Source organism: Chiloscyllium plagiosum, unplaced genomic scaffold (genome assembly GCF_037043375.1).
Source record: "Chiloscyllium plagiosum isolate Xiang-an unplaced genomic scaffold, Cpla_swu_hap1 HiC_scaffold_14, whole genome shotgun sequence".
In the NCBI taxonomy this organism is placed as follows: domain Eukaryota; kingdom Metazoa; phylum Chordata; class Chondrichthyes; order Orectolobiformes; family Hemiscylliidae; genus Chiloscyllium; species Chiloscyllium plagiosum.
The window spans coordinates 7,670,932-7,688,525 of NW_028270152.1; the positions used below are offsets into that span (position 1 = coordinate 7,670,932).

Below are 17,594 nucleotides of genomic sequence, written 5' to 3' on the forward strand. Positions count from 1 at the left end.
ACAAACTACCTCAGACCTACTCAGTCAAGACATAATCTCCTCTTTAAAGAAAAACACTAGACTTGAATCTGAATGCAGCTCTTCATTCATGTGGACAGAGTATAGATGTCTTTTAATATTCTTTAAGTAAGCTGTTACCTTAAGGGATGGAATCTCCACACTGTCATTGACATTGACAGATCCAGAGAGGATGGTACCCGTCATCACCGTGCCCTGACCCCTGATTGAGAAACAGTGGTCAACAGCCATGAGGAATGATCCAGAGGGATCACGTTTTGGCATGTACGTCTGTGATATCAGGAGCTGTGATGAGGAGAAACAAAACAGGAGTCAGGAAGGTACAAAGAATGGAAAGAAACTGGATTTTTTTTTAAAGCAGACATCACATTTCAGACATATTACCCTGATTAAGTCCAAGCTGAGATTTCATGATCTGTTTACAATCTTCATCTGTTTACTATACTCAATTGAATTTCACTGAACATAATGGGGAGTACATTGTTAAATGTGTGTGAAATTTTTGAACATATTCTTTAGCTATGAAAACACCTAGCAGTACATTTACAAATTCACCCTTCCCAACTTACATATGAATAGAAGAAGGTCCTTTAGTTCCTCAAATCTATTTCACAATTCACGGCTGATCAGTATCAGTGCGTGGAACTATGCAGAGTTTGCTTGTCCTGATGTGGTCTAATCAAAGCTTGGTATTGCAGCAAAGCTTCCTTTCCTTTATATTCTAACATGCTAGTTATAAAGACTAACATTTCATTTGTTCCTGAAAAATTATTTTTTCTGCCTGACTTTATAGATCCAAGTGCAAAGAGACTTGGGAGTTCTAGTCCAGGATTCTTTCAAGGTCAACTTGCAGGTTAAGTCAGTGGTTAGGAAGGCAAATGCAATGTTGGCATTTATTTTGACAGGAATTGAATATAAAAGCAGGGATGTACTTTTGAGGCTCTATAAGGCTCTGGTCAGACCACATTCGGAGTACTGTACGCAGTTTTGGCCCCATATCTCAGGAAGGATGTGCTGGCCCTGGAGCATGTTCAGAGGAGGTTCATTAGAATGGTCCCAGGAATGAAAAGCTTAACATATGAGGAACATTTGAGGACTCTGGGTCTACAATCAATGGAGTTTAGAAGGATGAGAGGGGGATCTAATTGAAACTTTCAGAATATAGCCAGAGACTTTTCCCCAGGGCAGGATCGACTGGTACGAGAAGTCATAGTTTAAAGATATTAGGAGGAAGGTATGAAGGAGACATCAGAGGTAGGTTCTTTACGCAGCGAGTTGTGAATGCATGGAATGCGTTGCCAGCTGAGGTGGTGGAAACGAATTAATTGGGGACATTTTTACGACTGCTGGACATGCACATGGGTAGCAGTGAGTTGAAGGGTGCGTAGGTTGTTACTATATTTTACATTACGATTAGATCTCGGCACAACATCGTGGGCCTAAGAGCCTGTTCTGTGCTCTATGTTCTATGTCGATGTTCTAATATTGAATAGCCTGGACAGAGTGGTGGATCTTGGAAAGATGTTTCCATTAGCAGGAGAGACTAGGACCTGAAAGCATAGCCTTAGAGTAAAGGGAAGACTTTTTAAAATGGAGGTAAGGAGAAACTTCTCAGCCAGAGAGTGGTGAATCTCTGGAATTCACTGCCACAGAAGGCTGTGGAGTCCAGGTCATTGAATGTATTTTAAAACAGAGAGAGGTTCTTGATTATCAAGGGGATCAAGGATTATGGGAAGAAAGCGGGAGAATGGGGTTGCGAAACTGATCAGCCATGACTGAATAGTGAAGCAGACATGATGGGCTGAATGGCCTAATTTCTATATCTTATGGTCTTATACACCCATAACTCTCTTTGTATCTCCACTGCTCTAACTTTTCATCCTATAAAAAACAGTTGTTTGATGTTTTAATGAAGCAGGTTTCTGGGCCAACTTGGTCTCATCCTCCCACAGTACCCATCCTGACCTCCTCCTCATTATAGAACAATGTTAAAAATCTTGAGCACAAATGTGAGAACTGGAAAACATGGGAGATATGAATATTTACCTGAAGCGTAACACTGTGATTAAACAGTACAAAGCAAGAATTTACACAAAATCTATATTTACAAAGTTTTGACTCTCAAAGTATGGTGCTAAAATAACATCAGGTCTGCATATATGTTTGCAATGATCAGTAAATTTCTGAACTGGAGAAGTTACAGTGTGCTATATTTCATTTCTGGGCCACACTTCATGATAGATGCTTTGGCCTTAGGTTGGGTGCAGTGTAGATTCACCAGAATTATATCAGAGCTAAAAGGGATGAATTATGAGGAGAGATTGCATGAACTGGTCTTATTTGTCCCTCAAGTATCAGATTCAGGGTGATTTAATTGAGGTTAACTAGATGAGCAAAGCAGGTGATATAAACCCACAGGTTTCCAGAGCTACTTTGATTACACTTGTTCATCTTCTGTTTTCTTTAATAACTCTATCCCATTCTCCCAGTTTCTCAATATCCATCACACCTGTTCTGATTATGCAAATTTCCATACCAGCGATTCCAATATGTCCTTTTTTTCTCATTCAAGGATTTTCACCGATTGTGGTCAACAGGGCATGACAACTAATCCAATCCATTTTACTTACTTCTGCTGTCACAACTTTTCCCAGAATCACCCTTCATCCTCACTGTGCACCCTCACAAGCTTCCATATGGATCATTCTCTGTCATTTCCACCAGCTCTAATGTGATTCAACTTCCAAATGCATTTTCCTCTGGGTACCATTCCCTCCACAATGCCCGAGACCACTTCTCAGTCAGCCCTAAAACCCCTTCTCTTACCCAGGGCATCTTTCCAAGGAAGCATAGGAGATGCCAGACCTCCCCTTGTACCTTCACTTTTCTCACTGTTCAAGACCTCAAATACTCCTTAAAGGTGAAGTTTGCACCTCTCTCAATGTAATACACTGTATTCACTGAATATAATGTGGTCTCATGGAAATGTGGAGAATAAATGCAGACTGTGGGCTTTGGAGAACATCTTCATTTCTATCCACAAGTATGACCCTGAGCATCCAGTTATTTATTATTTTAATTCTCCACATTGTTGCCATGGTCTCCACACGGAGTTTGACAACTTTAGACCATAAGGAGAAAGCGAGGACTGCAGATGCTGGAGATCAGAGCTGAAAATGTGTTGCTGGAAAAGCGCAGCAGGCCTGTCAACGTTTCGGGCATTCCTGAAGAAGGGCTCATGAAGAGTAATAAAAAGATGGGGTACTGGGCTAACGGTCGGATACTTGGTAGTGTGGATGAGCAGAGGGATCTTGGTGTCCATGTACACAAATCTTTGAAAGTTGCCACCCAGGTAAATAGTGCGGTGAAGAAGGCATATGGCATACTGGCTTTTATTGGTAGAGGAATTGAGTTCCGGAGTACTGAGGTCATGTCGCAGTTGTATAAGACTCTGGTGCGGCCACATCTGGAGTATTGTGTGCAGTTTTGGTCGCCATACTATAGGAAGGATGTGGAGGCACTGGAACGGGTGCAGAGGAGGTTTACCAGGATGTTGCCTGGTATGGTAGAAAGATTGTATGAGGAAAGGCTGAGGCACTTGGGGTTGTTTTCATTGGAGAAAAGAAGGTTTAGGGGTGACTTGATAGAGGTGTATAAGATGATTAGGGGTTTAGATAGGGTCAACAGTGAGAATCTTTTTCCACGTATGGAGTCAGCTATTACAAGGGGGCATAGCTTTAAATTAAGGAGTGGTATGTATAGGACAGATGTTAGGGGTAGGTTCTTTAATCAGCGAGTCGTGAGTTCATGGAATGCCCTGCCAGTAGCAGTGGTGGACTCTCCCTCATTATGGGCATTTAAGCGGGCATTGGATAGGCATATGGAGGATAGTGGGCTAGTGTAGGTTAGGTGGGCTTGGATCGGCGCAACATCGAGGGCCGAAGGGCCTGTACTGCGCTGTATTCTTCTATGTTCTATGTTCTATGTTCTATGAAACGTCGATTCTCCTGCTCCTTGGATGCTGCCTGACCTGCTGCGCTTTTCCAGCAACACATTTTCAACTTTAGACCATAACCCTACTTTCACCTTTCGTTTCTTCCCCTCTTCCTACCCTGTTGCTTTGTAAGTTGATCTTCATAGCATCATACAGCATGGAAACAGACCCTTTGGTCCAACTAGTCCACACCAACAATGTTCCCAGAGTCTTGTTTCTTTATCCCTCCTTGTTGCGTTTAAATGATATTTTTTACGTGGCAGTTCATGCTTCATTTGGACACAAGTTTTGTTTCATCACTATATCCATCATCCAACGTTTTGGCTGGTGCTTCATAAAATCTTTTGGTATTTAATCTCTCCCCAGCCTCCACCTTATCAAAGTCCTCCCTTGTTCTACCTGCAACTCCCTTCCAGTGGCTTGAAAACTCTCAAATCTCTATTTTTCATCAGTTGCGATGAAAGACCATTGACCTGAAATGTTAACTCTGCTTCTCTTCATTGATGCCACCTGAGCAGCTGAGTTCTTCCAGCCTTTTTTCTGGTTTGATTTCAGAGTTCCAGTATCTGCATCACTGTGTTTTGGACTAGGTCAAGATGGAGTCACAATTTCCTCTGGTGGGTCACATGAAATTGGTGATGGACGGCTGATGTCAAGAAGCATTTCTTCACACAGAGGGACAGCAGAAATTTGGAACTCTCCCGACCAGTCCTAAGATCAAACAGAAGAAGGCCACTCAGCCCATCATATCTGCTCCACTATTCAATAAGATTATGGCTGATCTGATAACCCTCAACCCCACGTGCCTGTCATTTCCCCATTACCCTTGATACCCTTACTGATGAAAAAGCTGTCCACCTTGGTCTTAAAACTGCTTAATGACACCCCTCAACAGTAAAGAATTCCAGATTCACCACCCCTCGAAAAACTTCCTCTTCATCTGTCTTCATCTGACTTTGAGATTGTGTACTCCACAAGGTGTAATAACCTCTCTGCAAGTCCTGTCAAGTCTCCTAAGAGTTTTATATATTTCATTAAGTTCTCCTCTCATTGTTTAAACTCCAATGAGTGCAAGCTAACCTACTCAACCTCTCCTTACAGGAAAATCCCTCCACACCCACGATCAACCAAGTGATCAAAAATGCTTTAAAGTCAGAGGGATAAATAAGAATGGAATGGTGGTCAATTGCACATTTCAAACTGAGATTAACTTACATTTTTCTTTGGTTATGGTCATTAAGGGATATAAAACCAAGGTGGAGACATGGAGTTGAGATTCAGATCAGACTTGTTCTACTTGAGTGATGGAATAGACTCTAGTACTGTTTGCTTTCCTCACGTTTCTATGGTCCTAAGTTTCTCGTTTGCTGCTGGCCTGAAAGTATGTTTATTGTTCTACTCCTTTAAAGAAAAATGCACCTAAATCTTTAACTGTCCCTCTGATTTAACAGTCTTAATATACAATCAGTCCTCATCAATCTTCTCCAGAAAAAGTATTCAAAGCTATCCATGAGAACAATTTCAGAATGCGACTATCTCACATATTCACACAACTGTCAATGCTATGCTATCTGGTTGGATTCTGATCCCCTCGGCCATGCTCCTGGGAGTGTGGCAGAGAGAGACTGAAGAGCAAGAGAAGAAAGAACAAAAGGTGAGCCTCTTAAACTCAAGTATGATGCATTATAGTTTTAGGTGCTGTACTCACGCAGGATAGTTTTCAAGTTGATTCCTGAATAAACTAAAGGTTACGTTGATCTTTTGTTTTAGTATCACAAAAAGCAGTGATACAGAAGGAATCTTTTTATTATCAGACCTAAATACCAGTCTCTCCACGAATATTACACCACTTACTGTTCACTACCCTCAAGATTAATCAAGATTATCAAGATTAATGTCTTGATGGACAATGCCAATGCTCCTTCTGCTCGTATTTGGCCACCTTTATATAACTACCATGATTGTTTGCTGAATTTGCCAGATAAGCAGAAGTCACTGTGGTAAATTGTCCCCAAGGGAAGAACATACCTTGATAAGTTCTGAAATGCCCTGTGCAGTTTCTGTCTCTGGGGCATCAGGTCCTCCAGGCTTTGCAGCAACAGGAATGATGGGACACCCATTAAACCTACAAAACAAATAACTGAATAAAATAGCAACCTACTTACAGCAGTAAGACATTTGTGAATTATTTGATTGAATACATCAATTGTTTCTTCCCTTCTGAAAATACATTCCCCCTTTCTAAACAATTTTAATTCTTTGGTGGGAAATGTATCAACATGTTTCAACACGCAGCGCTAATGACCCATGCAGTCATACCATAGATTATTTTTACATAGGTACACTGTGGTGAGAAGTCCCCAACCAGGTATTCCCTAACCAGAAACCTTGGATGAATTGGGAAATCCATTGCCCATTGAAGGCCAGGCATGCAGTATTCAGGTCGGATGACCCAGACTTATACAGGAAATCCAGATCTGACCTCCGCAAAGCCATTCGAGATGCCAACAGACAGTAGTGCACCAAGTTAGAGGCCCAAATCAGCCAAACGGACACCCGCCACCTGGGGGATAATGACCTACAAAATGAAGCAAAGCAAGATAGTGGACCAAAACATATCCCTCGATGAGGTGCTTAATGCTTTCTATGCTCAGTTCGAGCAGAATGCCAGCGCCATGGTGTCGCCTGCCCCAACAGCCCCGGACACACCTGCTCCCTCAGTCACGCTGTAGATGTCAGATCATCTTCCTGGAAGTCAACCCAAAGAAAGGACAGAGTCCCTGGTCGTGTATTTAGATCCTGGCGGGAGGTCATCACTGACATCTTCAACCTCTCCCTCCTACAAGCCAAAGTTCCCACCTGCCGCAAGAACCCCACCATCATCCCACGACCTAAGAAAGCACATGCAATGTGCCTTAATGAATACCGCCCAGTGGCTCTGACCACCATAATCATTAAGTGCTTCAAAAGACTGGTCATGGCCCACATCAACTCCAATCTTCTATTCTGCCTCGATCCCCTACAAATTGTCTATCGATGTAACAGGTCCACAGCAGACACCATTTACTTAGCCCTGCACTTAGCCCTGAAACATCTGGACAACAAGGACACCTACCTCAGACTTCTACTCATCAACTGCAGCTCTGCCTTCAACATCATTATCCACTCCAGACTGATCTCCAAACTCTGAGACCAAGGTCTCTGCTCCGTCCTCTGCAACTGGATCCTCAGCTTTCTGACCCACAGACTGCCATCAGTGAAGATAGGTAACTGTACCTCCCCCACGATAATCTTTAACACTGCAGCCCCCCCCCCCTCCCCCCAAGGATGCGTTCGCAGCCCCCTATTGTACTCCCTGTACCACCCACCATTGTGTGGCCAAATTCCAGACCGGGGCCATTTACAAGTTTGCAGCAACACCACTGTAGTCAGATGGATATCAAACAACGATGGGTCTAAATTCAGAAAGGAGACAGAGGGCTTGGTGACCTGGTGCAATGAGCACAACCTCTCAGCATTGGCAAAACTAAAGAACTGATCATTGACTTCAGAAAGAAAGGAGAACACATCCACCCATCTACACCAATGGAGCAGACTTTGAGAATAGACTCTAGTACTGTTTGCTTTCCTCATGTTTCTATGGCCCCAAGTTTCTCGTTTGCTGCTGGCCTGAAAGTATGTTTATTGTTCTACTCCTTTAAAGAAAAATGCACCTAAATCTTTAACTGTCCCTCTGATTTAACAGTCTTAATATACAATCAGTCCTCATCAATCCTCTCCAAAAAAGTATTCAAAGCTATCCATGAGAACAATTTCAGAATGCGACTATCTCACATATTCACACAACTGTCAATGCTATGCTATCTGGTTGGATTCTGATCCCCTCGGCATGCTCCTGGGAGTGTGGCAGAGAGAGACTGAAGAGCAAGAGAAGAAAGAACAAAAGGTGAGCCTCTTAAACTCAAGTACGATGCATTTTAGTTTTAGGTGACCGTAAGAAACTATCGAAAGTTATGTGCATAGCCCAGACCATCACAGAAGCCAACCTCCCATACATGGGTTCCATTTACACATCTCGTTGCCACGGAAAGGCTGCGAACATCATCAAAGATCCCTCCCAACCTGTTAATGCTTTCATACAACCTCTTCTGTCAGGCAGAAGATTCAGAAGCTTGAAAACACTCACCAACAGGTTCAGGAACAACATCTTTTCTGCTGTTATTAGACTGATGAATGGACCTCTCTCACTTCAAATAATGTTGATCTTGCTTTGTGCACCTCCTCTGCAGTGTAGCCTGTGCACCTCTCTCTATCTGAGCACCCTTTGATCTGTATGTCCTTGTTTGCTATGATCTGCCTATACCGCTTGCAAACAAAGCTTTTCACTGTACTTAGGTACATGTGACTACCACAAATCAAATTCAAATGTGTTTTTCTGCTTACTAGGTGTCCACACAGTGTTCATTGGTTGACAGTTGTGATTGTGAATTATGACTCATCTCCATCTCCTTATCTCAGGAAAGTGGTCCTACTGCTGGTCCAGGAAAGAACTTCACAGAGGACACAAATTCAGCCTGAGATGTTCTGTGCTGGTTAAACTCATCACCAGTCTTCTGTGTCTCTCTTTCTCTCTAATGAGAACAGTCCTGTGGTCCTCTGAGACTATGGCAACTTTATCTTTTATGTCATTCTGTTCTGCATGATGCAGTCTACCAGGACTAGATTCACAGATTCATACAGTGCATAAAAGGCCCTTCAGCCCATTAAAGGGCCACTAATCCCAATTTCCTGCACTTATTCCATATCCTTGAATGTTATGATATTTCAAATGCTCATCCAAATAGGTTTTAAAGGTAGTAAGGTTTCCAGCCTCCACTACTTTCCCAGCCAGTGCATTCCACTACCCTAGGTCAAAAAGTATTTTCTCAAATCCCCTCTGAATCTTGTGCACAAAATCTGTGTCAGAAAAGAGGACAACAGGAACATCGGAAGGAAGACAATGTAAATGACAACACGATCAGAACAGGAGGCTTACACCATCTTACTCTCACACTATCAATCTGTCCTAGACATTCTCCAGTATTCCATCAAAACTAAACAAAAGCTAGAGGAACAGCACCTCATTTTATACTTCAGCATTTTACAGCCTTCAGGATTGAACGTTGAGTTTAACAACTTCAGATCATGATCTCTGGCCTTGCTTGCATGGATTTTCTCTCAGTAGACCTGACCTTTTTTCTGCTATTAACACCAACAACTGATGCCTACTTTCATCCCTTTCTCTTCTTTACTATGGTTAGCACTTCCTTTGCCTTTTTTCTCTGGGGAACCTTTTGCAATTGTTTCAATTGCTCCTGCGGCCGCCCTTTCTCAACAGCTTAAAAATGACCATTTTTCTAGCCCACTTCAGTTCTGCATAAGAGTTATATTAGATTTGAAACATTAAGTTTTTTAGCCTCTCCAGAGATGCTGTCAGACCTGATTCTAACCTTATTCTCCAACATTTTCTTTTATTTCCGAACAGGAGTGATTGTGGGTCCTATTTAATATTCTCGCCATGGTGACTGATGAATGAGAGAGAGTTATGTCAAGAGAAAAGGAAAGAATGAGACAGCAGGCAAGCCCAAGTTAAATTTTGAGCATCCATGTACTAGACAGTGAAATGAATGAGTGTGAATTTACCTCACCAAGTATCGATTTTCCCCCAAAGTCCAATAAACACTTTCCATTTAAAAACATGACACACAATCTCCTTGTCACCAGCTGCAGTATAACACAACCCAGTTTCCTGGCGTCATTTTTACATGGGTTACTGCTAAACTAGCAGGTTTGTTTCGGAAGGTTTGCCTACAAGATTGCTATACTTCTCAAGTCATTTAGTTGTTTAAGGGACTTGATTTTACTTGACACATTAAATGGTCACAGTGGGGAACCACTTTCAAGATCAGTACCAGTAATTCGACAACTCAGCCAGTCTCTGGTTGTGGTCGGGTCTTTAACGTTCAGATAATTACACAGCAGTGAACCTTACCGCACAAGGTTTGTTGGTGGTTTACTGCTTTGTGGGAACAATTTTGAGTGGCATGGGTCACAATACTCAGGATCTGGTCGTCTTTGCATAAGATTACTGCATTCTCTGAGTCCCACAGAGACTGTAGAATGAAAACAATTAAATACACCAGTGAAAGAACTGGACATTAATCAATGCTACTGTAAACTTTTAATTCTTTAAAATTACATCTAATATACATCAATGGCCAAAACTACCAACTTTGTTTTGATTGTAGGTAATACTGCCAAATGTGAAAACAAGAACAAAGGTGATGTAAACGAAGAAGTAGTGAATACCTGCAGGAAAGTCTGGTGCCTCACACACTCTTGATGGAGCAATGATTTGCTGCATTAAAAGATTAAAGATCTGTTACATTACAACGATACATGGAATCTCCTGACAGTTCACTGAAGGGGAAATGCAATCCAAAAGAGGATGGTAACATACATGAATAGGCCAAAAAGACACAGAAACATAGAAACAGGGGCATGTGTAGGCTATTGAAACCTCCCACCCCCGGGCTTGTTCTGCTATTCAATATGATCATGGCTGATCTTCCAACTCAGTCCCTTGTTCCCATTTTCTCTCCTTTGATACCATTAGCATAAAAAAAATCTAACTTGTCATTGACCACTATAGTCACTATGCCTAGGCCCAGTATGTAGAAACTTAACTGTTATGAGCCCTGTTGATGGTACTGCTGGCAAGTCAAATCTCAGAATGAAATCTGGCTTGACTAATCATATGGATTTATTTGGTTCACTAATATAGTAATTAATCACTGAGGCATATTCACATGAGGCTGCGACTTGCTTCAGCAACAAAACAGAAGTTTACTATGCAAAAAAAAGCTAAACATATACCACAGTTAGAATAGTCTCCAAACACACAGCGAAGTTTCAACCTGTTTCCTGACACTATCTGTTACAAAGCTTTAGAATACTTGACTGAATCCTTCCAGGTTCTTTGCTGTGGACTGCAGAAACAATTCAGTGAGTCCTTTCTAAATTTGCTGACATGAATTTTTGCACAAATCCAAGACCTAAACATTTTCAGTTCTAATAACCTGCAGATTTCTAACTAAATACTCCTTTGCAAGTTTCACAAACTAAACTCCTCTGCTGATGTAATTGGTTCCCTTGAACTGCTTCCAGGTAAGAGACTAAACTGGCTTTGAAACTCAACAATGATGTCTTCTGAACTGAATAATTTGCTTCTGAACTGAATAAAAGAAAATTTGCTCAAGTTCGATTCTTCCAAACTAAAAACTAAGCTAACAGTCTGTTTGCTCCACCAGGTATCATTACTATGAAATTCAAACTCCAGAAATGATATTAACAAGTGTAAATTATATATCTCTCACCACATAACATCCAATATTTCTTAAGTCTCTATCATGAAGTTATTTATTGGGTACTTTTCCTGCAGTCTCCCCAGTACACTGATAGATTCAATGCACTCCCTCATTTGGCAGTTTTTAAAAATGTATTCAGGGACAAAGATGGCATTTAATGACTATCTCTAATTGCCAGATTGATAGTGAGCTGCCTTCTTGAACCAATGCAGTCCTTGGGATGTATATGCTCTTAGTGCTGATAGGAGAGAGTTCCAGGCTTTTGACCTAATGACAGTGAAGGAACAGTGATGAAGTTCCAAGTCAGGATGGTGTGTTAGTTAGAGGGAAACCTGCTGCTTTGATCTTTCTAGGTATTGAGGCCTAGCGTTTGGATGATGCCATTGAAGGAACCTTGATGAGTCACTGCACAGCATCTTCTTGACCAAACTTTCCATGAGTGACCTGTTGAGGAGTCTTATCAGGCCCACAAACACTGTCCCAAATGCAGGACATACAAACGAACATTCGGAAAGAAGATGCACTTCCTGTTAGAGGCTGTTTCTTTCTCTACCTTTGCTCATTAGCAGGTGAATTGATGAAGGTACAGTAGTTGTAAGTGGGGCAGTTGCAGGTGAAACACTGATCCTTCTCAAACTGTCAGAAATTATGAATTCAGAGTCAGATATTCAGCTAAGTCTGAAGCTGGTTATATTCTTTTCTGGCATTACAAGCAGATTGATGAACAAAAGCCAAAGAAGAAAAATTGATAGTCCCAATTATCACTTCAATACTGAACCCTTTCCTTTGCCTGGGCATCCTTCTCATTATACATCTATCAGTAATTCCGGACTGCCATAATTACTTTCTCAAGCGTAATGGCATCAGTCACACCAGTAAACAGAAATCTCACAGTCATGGGAGTAGACTCTCACTGTGCTGTACCTTTTTGAACCACGGCACAACCAAGGGACATAATAACATCCCCCTTGAGATCTGAACAGGATAATCATGTCTTTCATACTGTGAAGGTGCATCGAGGTTCATAAAAATTCATTAAGATATTTAATTTCACAATGAGTGAACTACTGTACAACAAAGATCAAGTGTTCCAAGCCCATTAATTTTGTTAATCAAGTTGTCTGCACATTAGTAGACACAGAACTCCACCTTGTATCGGTGAATCATCTTATGTGAGTTAAACAAGATAATTTTTGCACTCTAAACTTTTTATTGCCTCTGCTATCTGCCTGCTATGCAATAGCAGTTCATAAAAGATTGAGCTGCCTGCACGAGTCTGTGTTTACCTGGGTTTGACACTGTTCACATCCTGAAACAGATTAAAGACTCTCCAACAGAAGGTGAATGAGTTGCTCTTTAATGACTGGGACAGACTAACAAGTGCTTATTCTATCCAAAATTAGCATTACTAGTTGATTAAATGTTAACCAGCTGAACCATTTTTAAAAAAAAACTCATATTGATTCATGGTGCATTTAAAAAAAAGCTGTCTCAAAAGCTAGTGCTTCCAAATAAACCTGTTAGACTATAACCTGGTGTTGTGTGACTTTTAACTTTGTCCACCACAGTTCAACACCAGCTCCTCCAAATCATAAAAAATAATAACTGTTTCAAAATTCTATGCAACTTGAGGACAAAATTTCCACGAAATTATTACAACATCTTTCACATAGTTGCTGTGATCAGAAGCACACACCATGTGGGCTCAGCCAACCTCTCTCCAAACTTAGGAAATCTTTCCATGATCGACGATCAAAAACTGATTGTGAATGAACAAGCTGATTGAAACAGTGTTAAGCAAGTTGGGTGCTGAGCTGACCAGTTCCAGCTTTGTTCACACGACCACAGGGAAAGCACAGTGCTGTTCCCTGTCTGGGGAAGAATAATTTGCAGAGAGGTCTTACTTGCTTCCTGGCAGCCCGTTCAGAGAGACACCCTTGTTAACACTGTGGTGTGCTGGGAGACTGGGTTATTTAAAGAAAAAGGGATTTGTGATGGAAAGTAAATGGTACATTTTATTTACACAGACAGAAAGATCCATTTTCCTAAAACGATATAATTGCATATTCATTTCCGTAAGTAGGACCTTGAAATTACATTGTGTATAATATAAGCATATAATTGCTTGACATAGTGGTGTGAAATTCCTTTTACCCTATTTCAGTGGAAGTCGTCAAAGGGACTAAACTATCCTGCATATAGCATTCTCACAGCTTAATTTTCATTCATTTTTAAATGGAGATAGTGCTGAAAGTTAAAAATACAGGTATGTTCCCACTTTCAAGACTGAATATTGAAATGTGATAGTTAAATGATTGTGTTCAGTAAATTTGCTGGATGAGAACCAGCACCATCACATACCTAATAACACAAAGAAACTTCTTTCAAATTTGTAAAGATTGATTCAGGATGATCTTATATTTATGACCTTGAGTATTGGTCTCCCTTACAAGTAACAACATTTACCTTGTCAAACCACTGACCAATTCATTCTATTGACTTAAAGAGCCCTGTCAGATCCAGAGTAAAGATCCCACCCCATGTCTGAGTTAAGGTACTTAAGGGTTACATAGAGCAGTTAAAATGTAACATGAAATTACATATTAAATTCTTCTTGCTGCTATAGAGGTTCCGTATTACTACAGAAGAGCATGTCCAAAATCCAGGTGCAATGCTTTTCATCCCAATTCCCACACCAGCATGCTGTGGCCACACTTAGGCAGACTGGCAGTTTTGTGGTAAATTACATGGGATTGAAGACTGCACAAGTTCACCTAATATTGGATTTACACCCATGTCCCAGAAGTAAAAGCCAGTGACTCAACCAAGTTTTAATCAAAAACGGTGTTTACATAGCACCTTTCACAACCACAGGATGGCTCAAAGCGCCCAACATCAATGAAGTCATTTTGAAGTGCAGTCAATTTATAAATGGTATGAAGCTTGTGGTCAAGCCATCATAAATAATAAGGAGAATAGGTGAACAGAAAAAGGTTTCCGCTGCACTGCTGGATTTAAATAGGTTGTTTACAGAAACAAACTGACCCATTTAAAAATCCAGTCACTGCAGAAGAAAAAAAATGAAGGAGTTAAACACATCAGTTTGGATTTATGTGAAAAGAGCTATTTTTGTGCTTCAGTTGGAGAAATCATTTACAGAAAGAACCACTTTATACTTAAAAGAGGCCAACTGGCTATTAATACTTATTTTTTGTACCAATTGCAATCATTAGTTGGTCATACCACATAAACCTGTCACAATTTAACAAAACTACTAAAATATTAAACAGATTTGATCATTTTCCTCTTGTTCAAAAAGGGACAACTGTTGTGTTACATAAAACACAATGGGCTTGTTTTCCCTCCCAAAAAAACTCCTTATAAAGGGGACATTTGCTGTTTAAATAGATTAACTTGCAATTTAAACAAGATGTATTCTGCAAATAACATTATATCCCCTATTGCTAAATACATTTCCATTCCAAACCTATTCAAATGTAACAGGCTATTCGGAGTTCAACGCTTGCCCACAGGCAGGGTATACTAAAATGTAAATTAATAAATTAGATAACTACATCTGCACAGGCAAAGAAAAACTCAACTGAACCCTAAAGGGGCAATTATAACAACAAATTTTGAACTCTGCACATTTGGTCACGCAAATTCAGTAGGACCATGGCAATATTATAGAACAATATAACAATTCATCTTTTATATTCATACAGAAAGTATTTTCAGAACATCTTTAAATCTCCGCATGTACCTTCAGCAGCCTTCAGGCCCTGGAGGTGATTCATGTTAATTTGTTTCAGAAGTGGGAATGTAAGAGTCAAGGGTTTTTTTCAAGAATCTAGACTTCACAGAGATGACAGTCTTATTTAGAGCTGGAATCCAGAGACATCTGAAGAAACACCACTCTGACAGTTATATGCTCTTCAAAATACAAACTTCATGCTCTGAAAGAACTCTTCTCCTTTGCAAATCTTGAGAAGCTTGAAGTGAAGAACCAAAGCCCACAACACAATCAAGATAAGAACAAAAAAATGGATGCAATAAATCTAGTGGTTGATGTTTGATTTTAAAGCCTAGTGACTCTAGAGAAAGAAGAAATTGAGGAAATCAAGGGGCTGAACAGCTCTAGAGTCTTAGGAAAGGATAAATTGAAGTAGATGGTGATAGAACAAATTTGCAGAAACAGAGGCGACTAGATAGGATGACATATGTGAGGGTTGCAAGGCATGAGGGACAGATTCACGAGTACTTTAAAATTAATGGTATTTCATTAGCATAGGAAGAGAAAGCTAGACAGCAAAGGAAACAAAGAAAAAGTTGAGGAAAAGAGAGAGGTAAGAGTGAATCATAAGATGTCAAAGTAGAAGTAAGCCATTCAACCCAGTGAGTCCACCCTGCCATTCAATGAGATCATGGCTGGTCTCATTATCCTCAACTTCACTCTCCTGGCTGATCTCCACACCATTTATACATTGTTTAGAAAATTGCTATCTCAGCCTTGAATAGACTTTATGACTTTTCAACAGTTTTCTGTAGTAAAGAATTCCATAGATTATAACTATCTGCAGAGAAAGATACCCATCTCTGTCTCGAATGGGCGACTCCCTACTCTGAAGTAAACTAGGCTCTCTCCAAAAGAAACAACATTTCCACATCTACCCAGTCAAGTTCCCTGAGAATCTTCCATGTTTCAATAAGGTCTCCTCTCATTCTAACCTCCAATGCGTACAAACCCAAACTACTCAACCTCTTCTCATAAAACAATTGATCCATAACCAGGATAAACCTAATGGAATTTCTCTGGACTGCCTCCATTGACAGAATATTTTTCTTTAAATGTTCACAGCATTCCAATTATGGTTTGTCTAATGACTTGTACAACACAGCCAACATTCTATTTGCCTATCATATTACGCTCCGAACTTGGATGCCAGCTTCATGTGATTCATGCATTAGTCACTCTATGCTGTAGCTTTCTGCAGTCCTTTGCCATTTCAATGTTGAGTTCTCCAATTTCAAATAACCTCCCTCCGTATGCCCAGACTCCCTTCCCAGCCCTTCCCCCTCCATTCCACTCCTCCCAGCCACTAACCGGATTCATTCCTCCCATTGACCAACCAGGTCGTACCGTCTGCCTGTCTTCACCTATCCCCACTTCACCACCCTGCCCCTGCCACCTCCTTTATCTGCAGCTCCACCTACACCCACCCTCCTGAGGGATTACACCCAAAACGTTGACTTCTCCATCTCCTGATGCTGTCTGGCTTGCTGTGTTCTTCCAGCATCCTGCTTATCCCACTTACTTTTGTCATCCACAAATTTGACGATAGCACACTGATTTTCCTCATGCAAGTCTTTTTCTTTGCAAATAATTGTGGGTCCAGCATTTATCTTTGTGGACTGCCATTGTCCCCTACGTCCCAACCCTCTGTCTTCTTTAATTAGATAGCTCATCTTCTATCCATGGGCTCTTATCTTATTAACTAGCCTTATGTACAGTACCTCATCAAATATCTTTTGGAAATTCAGGTATATTACATGTACTGGTTCCCTTTTATCTAGTCTGCTTGTAACCTTTCCAAACAGCTGTAATAAATTTGTCAGGCACAATTTTCCCTCCATGAAGCCTTGCTGACTCTGCTTGATTATATTACGGGTTTCTAAATTATCTGCTTTTACATCTTTTATATTAAGACTCTAGCTTTTTCCCAACAACAGATGTTAAGCTAACTGGCCTAAAGTTACTTGTTTCTGACTCCAGTCTCTCTCCCTTTTAGAATAATGGTGATACATTGGCTGCATCTGGAACTTAGCCAGAATCTAAGATTTCTTGGAAGATTAACACCAATGCATCCACTGTGTACACGCTTTAAAATCCTAGGATGCAACCCATCAGGTTCAGGGGATGTATCAGTCTTTCTCTCCAATAGTTTCTCCAGTACTTTTTCTCTTGTGATAATTATTGTGTTTATTTCCTCTCCTTCTTTTAGCCTTTGATTATTCAGTACTTTTAGAATGCTATTACTATTCTATATTGCATGTCTGAGGCAAAGAGTTTATTCAACTCTGAGATTCTCCAGCTCTTTCAATTTTATTGCCGATCTCCAGCACTCACACTATTTTGATTTTGTTAAAATTAATTGGTTGAGATTAAAGAGGGTCAC

General features: G+C 40.6%; 1 protein-coding gene across 1 annotated transcript in view; it reads right to left on the bottom strand.

The window, feature by feature from the left end:
- Positions 1 to 17,594, bottom strand: part of eefsec (eukaryotic elongation factor, selenocysteine-tRNA-specific) — a 423,357-nt gene that overhangs the window by 277,025 nt on the left and 128,738 nt on the right. The window contains exons 3-4 of the mRNA XM_043707582.2: positions 6,041 to 6,137; positions 139 to 303 (exon numbers count right to left, since the gene is read on the bottom strand). Coding sequence (XP_043563517.1) covers positions 139 to 303; positions 6,041 to 6,137 — 262 coding nt within the window. The remainder of the gene's footprint in view (positions 1 to 138; positions 304 to 6,040; positions 6,138 to 17,594) is intronic.